The 15,849-nt window shown below is 32.9% G+C and overlaps 1 protein-coding gene across 2 annotated transcripts in view; it reads left to right on the top strand.

Annotated features, from left to right (window-relative positions):
- Positions 1 to 15,849, top strand: part of VPS13C (vacuolar protein sorting 13 homolog C (S. cerevisiae)) — a 189,868-nt gene that overhangs the window by 21,584 nt on the left and 152,435 nt on the right. Inside the window, exons 4-9 of one of the 2 annotated variants that reach the window (XM_011975760.1) lie at positions 415 to 510; positions 2,220 to 2,321; positions 7,595 to 7,657; positions 12,196 to 12,261; positions 12,521 to 12,630; positions 15,488 to 15,547. In XM_011975760.1, the coding sequence (XP_011831150.1) occupies positions 415 to 510; positions 2,220 to 2,321; positions 7,595 to 7,657; positions 12,196 to 12,261; positions 12,521 to 12,630; positions 15,488 to 15,547 (497 nt within the window). The remainder of the gene's footprint in view (positions 1 to 414; positions 511 to 2,219; positions 2,322 to 7,594; positions 7,658 to 12,195; positions 12,262 to 12,520; positions 12,631 to 15,487; positions 15,548 to 15,849) is intronic. The other variant, XM_011975761.1, reaches the window with a different exon arrangement.

Here is a 15,849-nt window from a genome sequence, read left to right as displayed (position 1 = left end):
GTCGTGCACCAAATCTGGTTCAGCATCCTTACTAATAATCTCATCACTGCTTAACTCACTAGATAGACTTAAGCAATTAATTTAACTTATCTAGGGCTGACTTTGCTTTTTTTCAGGATTGAAATAATAGCTGACTTATTCATTTTACAGTTTTTGAATATTAAATGGATAATGGTTATCAAAATATTTTATATTGAAAAATAGAGATTACAATGTGAATATTCACTTAATAGTAATATTATGTGGAAAAGACCTTTGTAAACTTTAGTGTTGGAGTTTTTTCATTTTTTCTGAGTGATATACATACTATATGCATGAAGAGTTTTTTATGCTTTTTCTCTTAATGGAAGTGAGAAATTTATGTCTTCTTGAGCAGTCAAGTAAAAATTTAAGGTTGAAATTATGTTTCTTTAGATAAATTAACTTTGAAGATTCCTTGGAAAAACCTTTATGGAGAAGCAGTTGTTGCGACTCTAGAAGGATTATACCTGCTTGTTGTCCCTGGAGCAAGTACGTTATTTTAGGTTATAACCATTCAGTAACATCACATTGAAATTAAATTGTTACCTGAGTTAAGTATTTTAATACATGTATTTATTAAGGTAGAAGGTAATTTAAATAAATGAATCATACATAGATGCACATATATGCATACATTATATATATATATGCACATATGTCTTACCACATTTGTGTATAAAGTATTTTTGTTGTTGAAAATTTAATTCATTTTTGCAATTTATTCTATTTTCTATGAGTACTTGTTTTGCAACTAAGGCTTCCTGTTGAGCTGCATTAGGCAGATTTACTGATAATAAATGAAGTAAAATAAATCTTTTTTTTTTTTTTTGAGACAGAGTCTTGCTGTGTTGCCCAGGCTGGAGTGCAGTGGCCGTATCTCAGCTCACTGCAAGCTCCGTCTCCCGGGTTCACGCCATTCTCCTGCCTCAGCCTCCCGTGTAGCTGGGACTACAGGCGCCCACCCCTACGCCCGGCTAATTTTTTTTTGTATTTTTAGTAGAGACGGGGTTTCACCGTGTTAACCAGGATGGTCTTGATCTCCTGACCTCGTGATCTGCACGTCTTGGCCTCCCAAAGTGCTGGGGTTACAGGCGTGAGCCACCGCGCCCGGCCTAAATAAATCTTTAAAAATATCCTGATGTGTTAATCTCCAGATTTCAAGATTCAAAAATTTATTTTTTTCCTATTTTGTTGCTTCTGATTTTGAGTGAATGTTCTCTCAAAAATGTGTAAAATTGGTAATTTTTTCCTTAGAAATGATAGTATTTTAATTTTTAATGTTTTAAAGTAGTGATGTTTAATATCTTTACTTTTTTCATGTATAGTAACAATATAATGTTAAGAAAAGTTTGGATGTTTTAGGGAAAAATTGAGAATGTACAATTGCTCAACCATTGTACAAATAAAATTTTATTTTGCTCTTCAGTGTTTAGCTTATGCATACCTGATTTTCAGTAGCTGTTACCACATTATATATACAACATTGACTGGCCTTTTATTATATACATTTTTGATACGTTTCACAGTTTTCATGGTGACAGTGACAGTTTTGAAAGGCTTTATGGTATTCTGTTGTGGGCTACCTACTATTTTTTGCTTTATAGTTAATACTAAAAATACTAGTCAATACTATAGTCAGTAGTATAAATATGTCATTGTAGTCAATACTATAAATACGTCATTATAGATCTTTTTTATTCTTTTGTGTTATTTCCTTAGATTGCATAATCAGAAATGACGTTACTAGATAAAAAGGGCTTATATATTTTATGATTGTTGATGCATATTCTGAATTACTTTCTGAAAGTTTAAAAAATCTATATTGATCCCAGGTAGTATTGGATATTAAATTATTTTGTAGTTACTCAAAATTTACCATTGACAGAGCAATATTCTGGTGTACTTTCTGTCTTACTTCTGTTTCTACTTCTTATCTTTGTTCTCACCCTTCTCCTCTCTCCCTTTTTCCTACCTGCCTTTCTACCTGTAATTTCTTTTCCTCCCTCCTCCTTTTTGTATTTAAGTTTTTTGTAAGTGAATAGGAATAATTTATGTTTAAACATTTCATAAAGCTAAAAATGTGAAAGTATTTTTGTATTGCAGCAAGATTACACACTTACACAATCATAATGCGGCTGAACTTTTTCCGTTTATATATGAATTCCATTTATTTTTGTGTGAATTGACTATATTTTTAGGTATTAAGTATGATGCTGAAAAAGAAGAAAAATCCTTGCAGGATGTTAAACAGAAAGAGCTATCCCGAATTGAAGAAGCCCTTCAAAAAGCAGCAGAAAAAGGTAAAAAGTTTGTTTGAGATAAACTTAGACATACCTGTATTTTAGATATATTTAATATCCTTTAAAGAAGATGCTTTCATAAGCCTTCGTAAGTTGAAGTTCTAAAGAAATACATTTTTTTTAAAATCTCAAAATATTGGTTATATTTTCATGACTCACTTTTAGGAAAAAGTAATTGCCTTTTTTTCTGTAAGTGTTTTATCATGTTGCTAATTTGATTTTTCCACCTTTCTTCATTAGTCATTTTTATTGTGCTACTTTAGGAGACTTTCCAAATTTTCTGTATTTGCACGTCTGTTTATTTTGGGCAAATGTTAACAGTTTCTTTGTGTGCATGTTTACCTGTGTTCTTGCTGGATAATGAGGTTAAGCATAATGCTATAGTGAAATTATGTTTAGAGGAAATGCTGCTGTAATTCTAGTCCTAGCTGTCTCCCTTCGCATTGTACAGGATATTAAAAAAACAAAAAAAACAAAGCAAAACTTGATTCTTCAGGTTTTAACATTTTAACATCTTGTCTTATGTTTACATTTTTGTTTTTATCTAAAAATAAATCTGATGACTTTGATTTGGTTTATAGAGCAAGAACAAGGATATGATGAAAAAGAGTAGTCTATAGGGTGATGAATTAAAGGACTTTTCCAGACTTCTAATGTTTATCTCTTTTAAGTCAATTAACAATTGCTGATTAGGGTATATGAGTTATTAGCATTTTATATAATTTTTGTGTTGTTTGGTGGCATGTGTATATATTTTTATAATGAAGATGGTCTCTCTCGAAAGATAAAGCAAATATTGAGTTAGAAATGATGTTAATTATATTTAGATATAAGATTTCTTTTCCTAGCTTAAGCTGTTGTCATTTAATTGAATCAATTAGAAATCTTTTTTAAAAATAGCTTGTTCCTTAAAGTTCTTAATCAAAGTTTTAAATTCTTGCTCCAAGTATTTTTTTCTTAAGCAGAAATATTGATTCTTTTATTAAAAGTTACTAAACTATTTAAATGTACAGAGGTTACCATAATGGAAGAAATTTTCTAAAAGTCTCAACATTTTTTTCCCTTATTTTTCACACATAAGCTTATTTTGTCTTTCTGCTGAAGCTTAAGTATCTATATTTTTAGGAAAACAGTTTTCTTTATTTGTATTACTTTTGCGTGGCAAAAAAGCAAGCCGAGAATGGTTTTGTTTCATGACAATTAAGTGTGATTTTTTTCTTTTTTTTTTTTTTTTTTTTTGTTTTTTTTGTTTTTTTTTGAGACGGAGTCTCGCTCTGTCGCCCAAGCTAGAGTGCAGTGGCCAGATCTCAGCTCACTGCAAGCTCCGCCTCCTGGGTTTATGCCATTCTCCTGCCTCAGCCTCCCGAGTAGCTGGGACTACAGGCGCCCGCCACCTCGCCCGGCTAGTTTTTTTGTATTTTTTAGTAGAGACAGGGTTTCACAGCGTTAGCCAGGATGGTCTCGATCTCCTGACCTCGTGATCTGCCCGTCTCGGCCTCCCAAAGTGCTGGGATTACAGGCTTGAGCCACCGCGCCCGGCCGATTTTTTTCTTTATATTCAGTTTTGGCTAATATATGTAAAAGCAGTCCTATAAAAATGAAGACTAGAGCACTAGAATTTCATTTTTTTCTTGAAACTATTCAGATTAGGATATTAACATATGTATATTCATCATTAGGTATATATTGATGTGTATTTAGATATTGATATAACATATAATTACGCATTTATCATGTACAATTACATAATGTTACATATATTATTTAGAAACAAATCTTAAATTCCTCCTTTTTTAAAGATGGAGCATAGCTTGTATTTGTCTAAAGAGTATTTTAGTGTTTTCAGTCACCTGTAAGAAAAGGCGTGGTATGTAGTCTCGTTTGTTTTCATGGTTGACAGTTTAATTGGTAATGTGATTATTATGCACACATTTTGTACTCAGACTTAGGAAATTTTGACTCCTGGGTCTTCAGTGCTGAGAAAACAGATATTTGGGTCTGACAAAGAGGCTATTATGAATGATTTGATATAAAGGATGTACATCTGTAATATTAATTTTGTATAAATAGAACTGTTAGGCGTATGGTGTATATAGTAATGACATTGTAGCTTCTTGGATGATAAAATTTAAGTTTTTTTCATATAGAATTAAAATTCAAAAAGTAAAACTGTTTTAACACTCAGTTTTAACATGTTATATTTGTCAAAAAAAGTTTTGAGACTAAAAGATGAATTCAGGAATTGGGAAGTATATTTAAATTTTCTTTCTTAACTGTTAAGAAACACATTTAATAATGTTGCAGTATTATTTTCTCATTTCTATGGATATGGGTCACATCTTCAAATAATATTATTCACGTGAATGATAGAGGACAACCCTGACCTTTATTTTACCGTTATTAATAGTTATTAATTATACTTTATTTTTCTACTTGTTTGTTAATATTAAAAGCACAAAAGCACCATTGCACATGTATAGGGACTCAGAGAGGGAAGAAGAGGAGATGATTCCACTCTAAGCAGCAGATGATAAAAATGAAAACAAAATTATCTTGCTAATCTGCTCATAAAAAGGATTTTGACTTAGCTTGTTTTATTTGGTAAAAATATACCGTTTCCCACTATCATATAGGAATAAAATAAAACTGAAATAAAACTGTGAGTTCATTTCTAGAAAATTTGCTTAAATGTAAAAATAAACTCTGATATTTTTATCCTTTTATTTCATTGGAGTGAGTTTATTTTTCTGGAAGGCTATCATAAAGAGAAAGATTAAATTCCCAGTAAGGCCAAAAGATTCGCAAATGCTAGATTCTGTACTTAAGGTGTTGGATTTTATCAAAGTAATATGTACACACACTTGAAAATCAATACTTTTGGCAAAAGGACATGATAAAAAATGTCAGTCCCTTGTTTCATCCTTCGCTACTCTCCACACCAACTCCTTTGAGTTAGTAATATTTTTTACCAATGTTAACATTGTGTCATTAACCTAGTTCATTAATATAGGGCATTATCTGGGACTTCCTGTTATGGTAGTCCAGGAGTGTACTTCTCTTACTATCTCCTTGCACCCTGAATTCTCCTTCCCATTTTCTCATGATATGGATATATCGTAATTTTTGGCAAATTACTAGTCACTACTTAGATTACTATGACAATGCGATTATTATTCACTGCGCAGGTCAGATGATATGTGTGTTAGGCAGTTTTTGCATTGCTATAAAGGAATACCTGAGACTGGATAATTTATGAAGAAAAGAGTTTTAATTGGCTCACAGTTCTGTAGGCTGTATAGGAAGCATGGTGCCAGCACTTGCTCCTGGTGAGGGTCTCAGGAAGCTTTTAGTCATGGCAGAAGGTGAAGTGGAAGTAGGCATGGACCCACCCCCATGATGTAGTCACTTCACATGAGGCCCCACCTCCAACACTGGGAATCACATTTGAACATGAAATTTGAAGGGGACTAATATCCAAATCATATCAATGTACTACGACTGTATTTCCTTTCTTATACAACCTTTTGTTTTTCTTGAATTTGTAAATGCTGCTTTCTTATTTGCTTAGTCTTCTATGTAAATTTATCTTTAATTCTGTTTCACATGCTACATGAAATTTGTCTGCTATATGAGTATTGATAGTGTTTTCCAATTGTGTAAACCCATCTATTGGTACTGTCTACCACCCTGTTGTCTCCTGGAGTTCCCCCTCTGAACTGATCGTTTTTTAGACCAGCTGCACAGTTGTCATCTTAGGACTGGTCTTAATTGCTCATCTATATTTAATTCCATGTTTCTCGGGCCCTTTGCCTTTTTTGCTTCCTTAGTATACTCATTTGTTTTCCTAGAGCACATCTAGAAGCTTTTAAGAATGGATGCACTGGATATAATTTCGAAAATTCTTTCAAGGCTGAATGTCTTTGTGTTTTACTTCTACACTTGTTTGATTTGTCTGGGGTTAGAATGCTAGGTTAAATATTAGAATTTTGAAGGCAATGTTTTCTAGCTTCCAGGCTCTTTTGAAAAAAGTCTGATGCCAGTCTACAAGCAGAAAAATTAGAGAGTCCTTGGACCTTCCTGTCAAAGACCTTACATTTTAATTGAGCAAATAAGAAATTTGCATAATAATAAGGAAGAGAAAGTGTTGAGTCCCATCAGGGAGACACAGACAGTTTTATGGGAGTTCAGGAAGAACATGTCATATTCAGCCAAAGAGATCAGGGTAGACACTGTGAAGGTGTATATTTCAACTGGATTTAAAGGATGGATCTGCAGAAAGGAGAGAAGGCATAGGTAGAGGAGACAGTGAAGGTGTGAATCATAGAGCATCTGTGGGGTCAGCTAACAGTTTGGGAGTCCGATAGAGAGTAGTTGGATGTAGGGTTGGAAAGCTAAGTTTAGGTCAATCTTAAGAGATTTGCATGCTCTGATGATGTTAATGGTAATGACAGTGAAAGTAGCTGACGTTTATTGAGCATTTACTATTCACCAGTCACTCTCCAAAATACTTTATATGAATTAAGTGAAAGTTAAATAACTTATTCTAGGTCACACAGTTAGAAAATAGTAGAGCTAGAATTTGAACCTGGTCTGGCTCTAGATCTTGTATTCTTAACCCTGTACAATGTGAACTTTCATCTGTAGCCAGCCGGGGAGTAAGTATTCCCTTTTTTTTTCTTTAAGAGTCCAAGGAATGACATGATCAGAGCTATGATTTAAGAAAGTTAAACTTGCAGTGTTGTCTAGAATAGACTGGATTTGGAGAACGAAGTGGAAGATGCTATCTAGCCATCATTAGTGAGAATGGATATAAAGGATTCAGACAGTATATCTAAAGGGACCAGATCACACTAAAGTAAGATGAGGTCATTTCAGCCGACTCTAAAATTACTGTGAAGTATCACAGTAATATTTTATTCTGAAAATGGGCAAAATGGCATGCAAAAAGAGACCAAAAATAGCGGATTTTTGCACTGTTTGAAAACTTGTCAAAAATTTCAGTGAACCATTAGCTGTAATTGATATTTACCTACCTCACATAATTTGAAATGATTACTATAATTTTAATTGTTAAGAAGTTTGTGTGTTGAAAGAACGAAAATGGTGTCACTGTGAGTATTTCCTTAGAAATAGTTTTGGTGGCACCAAATTTTAATTATCCTGTTACATGATTTCTAATTATTTGAAATTAAATTTAGGTATATTTTACATGTGAAATTAAAGGTGTCTTTAAATTGCTTTGCATTTTGGTTATTGCTGCCATGTGGATGCAGGCACACATTCAGGGGAGTTCATATATGGCTTGGAAAACTTTGTTTACAAGGACATCAAGCCTGGTGGGTATGCATGATTAATTATATTCAACTACATAAACATTTTCTTGTATATGCTTGTGCTTTTGGTGGAGTCCATTTGATGGCATGCCATCCTTTTAGAAAATATGGAAATGTAATTTGTGTTTTTCCCCTTCACTGTTATTTCCTTTTCCTCACCTGTAGTCATTTATTCATTCACTAAATATTTGAGTGTCTTCTTGTGGCAATCACTGTACTAGATGATGCTGGATGTTTGTAGGATAAACAAACATGATTCACTGTTCTTACGAAGCTTAGAGTATGATCTACAGATAACTTCCAGATTTGGGTTACCCTTTTGACTTTAGTTCTAGAGTTCATTAGTTTCTGAATTAAGCAGTTCCTCTCTGATAGTGGTGGTTTTGGAATGTAAAAAGCAATAAAGTGGATTTTTTCTTTTGAATTCAGAACCTTGACAGGAGATGTTCCTTTGAGCTTTGATTTGTTTCACCTCTGTTGTAGCTCTGGAGGTACCTCTAGACTACTGTCCTGTACAACATATTGAAATTTCAAGCTTCGCAAAAGGCAAATTAAAGGCTTACTGTTTGTGTTAGTATTTATAATATGTTTCTTTTATATACTAGGAAATCTACCAAATACATTAAAATAATACTCCTTAGTATTTTACATAATCTGATTTGTTAAACTTTTTGTTTTATATCATACTTCAAGAGCTGTTATATTAACTCAATCACACTTAAAATTTGTTTTGATTAAATGGCAATTGGGTCTATATTTTGAAATTTATAAACAATAAGCATCATGTTAGAATTATCTCTGTAGCTGGGAACTTTAATATGTTGATTCATGTGACCAATGGAAGAGAAATTTTCATGACAGACTTCACAGCATTAGGTGAAATTACCCTGAAAGCAGTTTCCGTTCTAATAAACCTACTCCTTTTGTAAGTGTGCTTGTGTTAATTTGTCTTCTAGTTACCTTGTTTAATATAAAAGATAGCATGGAGATACTCATGGCTCACTGTCCATTTTTGTAGGTTATAATCAAACCAACTTACTGTAGTCTGGGCAGCATTGTTAAAAATAGCAGACTATAACAGCTGTCACTGTAAAAGAAAACATCATTGATTCAGTTTTTTTTAAAAAGGCACATTAGTGTAGATAAAAAATGAGGTCCAGAATGTTGGTGCTTCTGAAATGAGCTTAGTTTATTATGTTGATGATATCTTCATTCAGCTGGCTAGGACTTAACGTGTGTTTCATGATCATTTCCTCCTTTCAGTTTCTGAGTGTATATTATTTCCTCATTTGATGTTACTTCTTGTTTTTGTTGTATTCTAAATCATTGGTTCTCAAAAAGTCAAAATGACTTTCTTAATAATACTAAGCATTATTTGATTTTTCCTTTTGTTGACATTTACATTGCTGGTGCAAAAGCAATAGTGGGTAAGAATAGCTGGCTGCCTTAGCATGATTCAAGGCAGTGGCACCAGACTGTAGTAGTAGTCACTGTGTTCTTCACTACCATGCACTCACAGTAAGCAAAATGAAAGAAAAAAATTGCCAGTTTTTACTTAAGAATTCCCTTGATGAAGTAGGAAGTTTTAAATTTTAATGAACTTCAACCTGTGAGCATGTCTCTTTAATATTTTGTGCAACAGCAGAGAAAGTATACCTGCAGCATTTCTGCATACTGAAGTAGGCTGATTGTTTCAAGGAAAAGTACTTGTGGAGATGTTTGAGTTGTGAGCTGAGCTAGTTGCTTTTTTCTGGAAAACCATTTTTACTAAGAAGAATCACAGACTATCATTATTCAGATTTGGTTGTTTGGTAGACACTTCAACAAAACCACTTCAAGGAAAAGCAACTGGCAATATTTGTTGCCAATGATAAAATTTGAACTCTTGAGTAGAATTTTGGAAAACTTGTGTTTGTCACCTTGAGATCGACAGCTTCCCAGTAGTACTTTAAGACTTTTCTGATGACATTGGTGATAATATTAACAGATGTGAGTTTTGATATTAAATAATGAAATGACTTGACATTTGGAAGATTTGCATAATTCAATAAAGCAATATTTCCAATGGATGATGAAAAACATACATGTCTAAAGGGTCCATTTAAAGTGCAAGATGGACTAATTGATTTTAGTTTGTATGAAAAATTCATTCATAGGGTTTCAGATTCCACGATGCAACTATCTTTAAGAAACTTCCACTTGTTGAGTTTGATATAATATCTATAATTTCATGAAAAGGCAATGAAAATGCTCCCCCCTTTTCCAATTGTATATCTATAGTGAGATCAGATTTTCATCATGTACTTCAATTAAAACAACATATCTCAACAGGTTGAAGGCAGAAGCAGATATGCTAATCCAACTGTCTTCTACTAAGTGAGACGTTAAAGAGATTTGTAAGAATATAAAACCATGCGACTTTTCTCACTACAACTTTTTGTTTAAAAATATAGCTATTTTTATAACTATATGTTATTATGTAATGGCTTATTATTTTTAAGTGAATTCATAATCTTTTCAGTTTTTATTTATAATATGGTAAATGTCAATAGTTATAACTCACATAAATAAGTTCTTTAGAGTCCTCAAGTTATAAATGTTAAATGGGTTGTGAAACCAAAGTCTTTGAGAACTGCTTTAGTTTGTGATTGAGAACCATCGATTTATTTTTTATTGGATTAATTAGAAACTTTCTCGAAAGAGCTATATACCACTAAGAGTAGATTTAAACTGTTTAAAGAGGTTTAAACATGGTGTATCTGCCATTGAGATGAAAGGCAGAACATGGGGCTAGAAACCAGAAAGATAATTGGTCAGGTAAGAAGAGAATTTAAACCGAGGCAGCTGAGTCTATGTCTTTGAAAGCTGTTCTAGCCAAGTGGAATGGTTTTCAGGGCTAGTTTGGCTTTCTTACTTGTTTCTTTTCAAATGGTATTTCTTTGAGAACTCATTCTTTTTATGTATGTTTGATTTATGAATAGAACAGAGTCAGACGTTCACAGTGGCAAGTATTATTGGTATAGCACTATCCTGATTGTGTTACATTACTTATTAAATGTTTTCTTCTTGAAACTGAGGGTTTTATTTTTGTAGTCCAGGATTTGTTTCTTAATTTTTGTAGTGGCAGAACAATTTGCTTTTAAAAATCAAGGAAGAACAAATTAAAAATTTCAAGCTCAATTGCACATATATTCTCTCAAATATATATAACATTAATTTAGTTGGATCTGGATTTTTAAAATTCATTTGAACAGATAAGTATTGTATGCTTTGTGCCCAGATATAGAATAATTTCTGACCTAATGAAGTCTCCTGTCTGATGGCAAGACAATTGAGCAAACACTTCAAATATGGTATAATCACTGTTTAATGCAATTCTCTGTAAGGTACAGGCTCTGGGGCTACTTGGAGTAGTTTAAGAAGGCTTTGCACAGGCAGTAGTGCTGGACCTGAGATTTAAAAGCTGCCTAGGAGTTCGCCTGGTGAAGAACTTCAGGGAGGGCAACACAAGTTCACAGAATTACATGTGTAGAGGCATTAGGCATGAGAAAGTGTGGCTTGTTTGGGAAACTATAAATATTATTTATGTAGTATCCAGTGCAAGTATGCACAGCAGGAAATAGAATAGGACAGGGACGTAGGGGTCACATCATAAAAGGACTTTCTCTATTGTGTAAACACATTTTAATTATGTCTGGGAGGTTGCAGAGAGCCTTTAAATAATTTTGAGCAAGAGATTAACAGGCTGTGATTAGTATTTTAAAAGACATCAATCTGGTAACAGGGTAGACGGACCTTTAGTAGGAGCTGAGGCTGGAGACTAGAAATCAGTAGATAATACAGAGACTGCCTCAAGAGTTCAGCTGCAGGTGATGCCTGATAGAAATTTCAGTATGAAGATTTGTAGGTTGAGTAATACAGGTATTGGTAAATGCCAGAATGCAGTGAGGTAGTGTTGAAAGAGAATGAGGTTTTAAAGGAATTCCTAATCGAATTCAGTGTACAGTCCAATGTACATGTTATGCCCACTTAATGTTCTTTATATCCTTGAGTCATTAAATAATTTTGCTTGTGAAGTGTATCATCCAGAGGAAGTCATCTGTGGGCAACTTACCCTTTCATTTCATTTATGTGTCTATGTTCCTACCATATGTTTATCAAAACCTTCTGAAAGTTTTATATTCTGTCATTGTTACATTTCCAATATTTTGGTAATACTGAAATTAAAGTGTAACTTTATAAAGTCATTAATATTATAAAAGGCATTGGGAGTGGAGATTTTATCCAATTTTAGTATAATTACACCTGCCAATTTATTGTCTAGATTAAAGAAGGTTATTCTTTACTATAGAAAGTTATTCTAGACTAAAGAAGGTTTGTAAATTTGTCTTTATATTGAAGTAACAGGTCAGTTTAGAATAAGGTAAGGTGAGTTGTGCCAAAATTTGCTGTTAGGAAGAATTCTCTTGTTTTCTTTTCTGTCCTGTAGTCTCCTAACTTGAATTTTATCCTTTTCTCACTAAAATGCTTCCACTGAGAAGGACGTAAACGTAAAAAGCACAAAAAACATTTTAAGAAACCTTTTAAAGGTCTTGATCGTTCAAAAGGTAGGTAAAAGTAGTTTTATGCCATGGTGGTGTTTATACACATTGCCACTTTATTTCTGACTTGGAATGTGAAATGAATGTCAGATAACAGTGTAAATTCAAAAACAAGTTTTAAGTTGGACATGCATATGAAAATGTAAATAAAGACACTATTGGCTCTAATTTCCATTGAGTAGTGCCTTAGCTATCCTTTGGTTATTAATTTTGAGGTATATGAGAATTTCAACTCTTGAGCTTGCATTTTTCTATTTTTTAATAGATAAGCCAAAAGAAGCCAAAAAGGATACATTTGTGGAAAAATTGGCAACTCAAGTAATAAAAAATGTACAAGTAAAAATCACAGATATTCACATTAAGTATGAAGATGATGTAAGTAATTTTTATTTACTAAGTTTAAGTTAATAATTAAATATGTATTTTATAATATTCTTGACTTTTCTATATATGGATTATCTGTACCCATTTTTAAATCCAAGATTGATTTTTTTCTTATGAGTACACTACCATATCTTCTTGTGTTAGGCTAGTTTTATTAGGCATTTATGTACGTAAATATACTATAAAATTATCATGTGTTCCTTTCTGAAGCTGATATAAGAGGTTTTTGGATTGTCCTCTGTTATTTTTTTAAATTTTATTTTACGTGTTAAGACTTATTATAACTTTAAGAAACTAATTTTTGCTTTATGCTGACGAGTTGATTCTAAAAGGTGATGAAATAACTAATGGTAATGTTAATTGGCCAAAAAGTGACTTAAAACTCTGGTCACTTGACTGTAGTCTCATTCTCTTTACATTCCACTGAGTTGGATTGAACACCCACAACTGTTCACACACATGTACAACAGTAGTTGCACAGAAGAAACCAAACTTCACTCATAACCGAAAGTGTAACATCAGCTGATTAAGAACTGTTTAACTGGCTAATTTTAATTAAAGTACAACACATATTTTGAACAATATGCATTGCTTTGTTTAAAAGTTTGAAACATGTAAGAACTTAAATTTTTTTCATTTATCTAGGAACCTGGAAATGTTCATTGCTTCTAAAAATGAGTTTAATTCTTTTTGCTTTAAGTTTGAATTGAATTAAAGCAATACTGACATTTCTAGAATTTATTTTTCTTTTCTTCATAAGTTCCCTATGTAACTTGATAGTCAGCAAGACACATTTGTAGATTTTCAAAAAATACCACCTCTGTCTTATGTTGACTTTATTTATGGAGTCATTAAAATGAATTGTGTTAACAAATAAATGTCTTAAAAAAACCTCACTCATAAATGCCTTTGTTAATAACAAACTTAAGAAAATAAAGTATACTCAACACATCATGAAAGGGGAAGAATTATCATTAAAATCCTATGTGGAGATAAGTGAACCTGGGTACACTGTTGGTGGGAATATAAATTACTTCAGCCATTTTGGAAAACAGTGTGGAGGTTCCTCAGAAAACTAAAAATCAGATTACTGTATGATCTAGCAATCCCATTTCTAATTTGTAAAATTAAACTTTATCATAGGTATGTATATATAGGTAAAAACCTAGTATATTTAGAGTTTGGTACTATTTGTGGTCGCAGACATCCACTAGGGGGCTTGGAACATACCTCCAGAGGATAAGCGGGAACTGTGGTATATAGCCAAGGGAGTTGAAGTCAGTATGTCAAAGAGATGTCTGCATTCCCTTGTTCATTTCAGCACTATTCACTATAGAGAAGATTGTCCATCAGTGGATGAATGGATAAATAAAATGTGTATACACACAATGGAATACTGTTCAGCCTTTAAAAAGAAGGAAATTCTTTCATTTGCACAATTATGTATTAAGAAATGGGTGTAGAGAAAATATAATAATTTATCATAAAGATGCTCACTGGGTAATAGCTGTGGTTTGTAGGTAGTACATTAGCAACTGAGGGTTGTCTTTAATAAAACAAATGGGTTTCTTCAGAAAGAGCTGCAAGTTATTTTGAGCTAGGTATCTCTAAGTATAAAAAGATGAGTGTGGGAATAAAGGAAAATATTTTGCCACAAGTCATCATATGTCTGATGTTAATTAAAATGACTTATAAAGCTATTCGTACTTCTCAACTATACCACATGGATTTTTTTCTGTTTAGAAAATTGTATGTGACTAAACTCTGTAGTCCCAGTTGGATGGTTTAGAACATTATCCATTTCCCTTCACCCTAGTTTCCTTAGTTTCTGCCATGACCAAACAATTCTATAAGACTTTTCTTTAAGATGTCTAAAACAGTGACACTGTGCACATTGTGGTATAGTTTAAGCACCGTGGATTGCAGCTTGCATATTGAAGCTCAGAAATAGAACAAAAATTTAATGTTGACAGATTTTGGATATAGAGACTGAAGAAATTAAATATTAAGGATCTAGAGATTTTCCTAGAAGCATTTTGAAGTGTTAAGAAAATTAAAGGCTTAAAGAGACAGTTCATATTTCCAAGAAAGCCTTTTTTTTTTTAATGTGTAAATTTAAGGAGTACAAGTACAGCCTTGTTACATGATATACTGCATAGTGTTGAAGTCTGAACTTTTAGTGTCTCCATCACCCATAATATACATTGTACCCATTAATAAATTTCTTACCATTTACACTACTTCTCACCCACCCTCAAGTCTCCAATGTCTATGATTCCACAAACTGACCACGTGTATTCATTATTTAGCTGCCACTTATAAATGAGAACATGCAGTTTGTGTTTCTGCTTCTGGGTTGTTTCACTTAAGATGATGGCCTCCAGTTCCATCCATGTTGCTGCAGAAAAACCCAAACAAACATGTTCTCCTGTTTTTATGGCTGAATAGTATTCCACTGTGTGCCCTAAGTGCTATTAAAATGATTTCACGGCAGTGTTATCTGTAACACCTTTTGAAATTTATCTGTGAAAACATCTTTGATGATATACATAAAAAGATTATTCCTTTTTAACTGTCTAGAGAAAAGTCTTGTTAGTCATAGTTAGTGAGTCGTCTTCTAGTATGAAAAGAGTTCCACTGGGAAAGGATCTTACTGGTAGCATAGAAGCGTTATGTCTACAAAATATGGATAATCCCAGCCATGTTATTACTGGCCTCCCCTGTGTTTTCCACATAATCCAATTGGGTTGTAACCTGTAAACACGTTTCCCTCTGCTGCCTATTGTAAAGGACATGGATTTGCCTTCACCATCAGCAGATTTTACTGTTATCTTTTCTTCTTTGGTAGGTCACTGATCCAAAGCGGCCTCTTTCATTTGGTGTCACGTTGGGAGAGCTCAGTCTACTGGTAATGTTTGCTTTATTTAAAACTTCTGTGGAACCTGTAAAGTATTATTCTGAAGTCACAGGGTAAATTGTCTAAAATCAACTATTCTACAAAGAGCTATGGTTTTTTAAATGTACTATCATGCTACACAACTTTCTAGAAGTTTAACATTTTTAGTGATGCTATTATTACATTTTAAAATTATTTTTAATTGTCTTTCCGTGTAACAAGTGTCAAAATATCATTATCAAATACTTTGAAAGAAATAAAAGCTGTATCTTAAACGTGGGGAAAGTAGGGGAAGATGAATTTCTGTAGAGTGA

The sequence above is a fragment of the Mandrillus leucophaeus genome, unplaced genomic scaffold, assembly GCF_000951045.1.
Source record: "Mandrillus leucophaeus isolate KB7577 unplaced genomic scaffold, Mleu.le_1.0 Scaffold1583, whole genome shotgun sequence".
Taxonomy (NCBI): domain Eukaryota; kingdom Metazoa; phylum Chordata; class Mammalia; order Primates; family Cercopithecidae; genus Mandrillus; species Mandrillus leucophaeus.
Note: the sequence above shows the minus strand (reverse complement) of the source record. Positions and strands in the feature narration are given on the sequence as shown.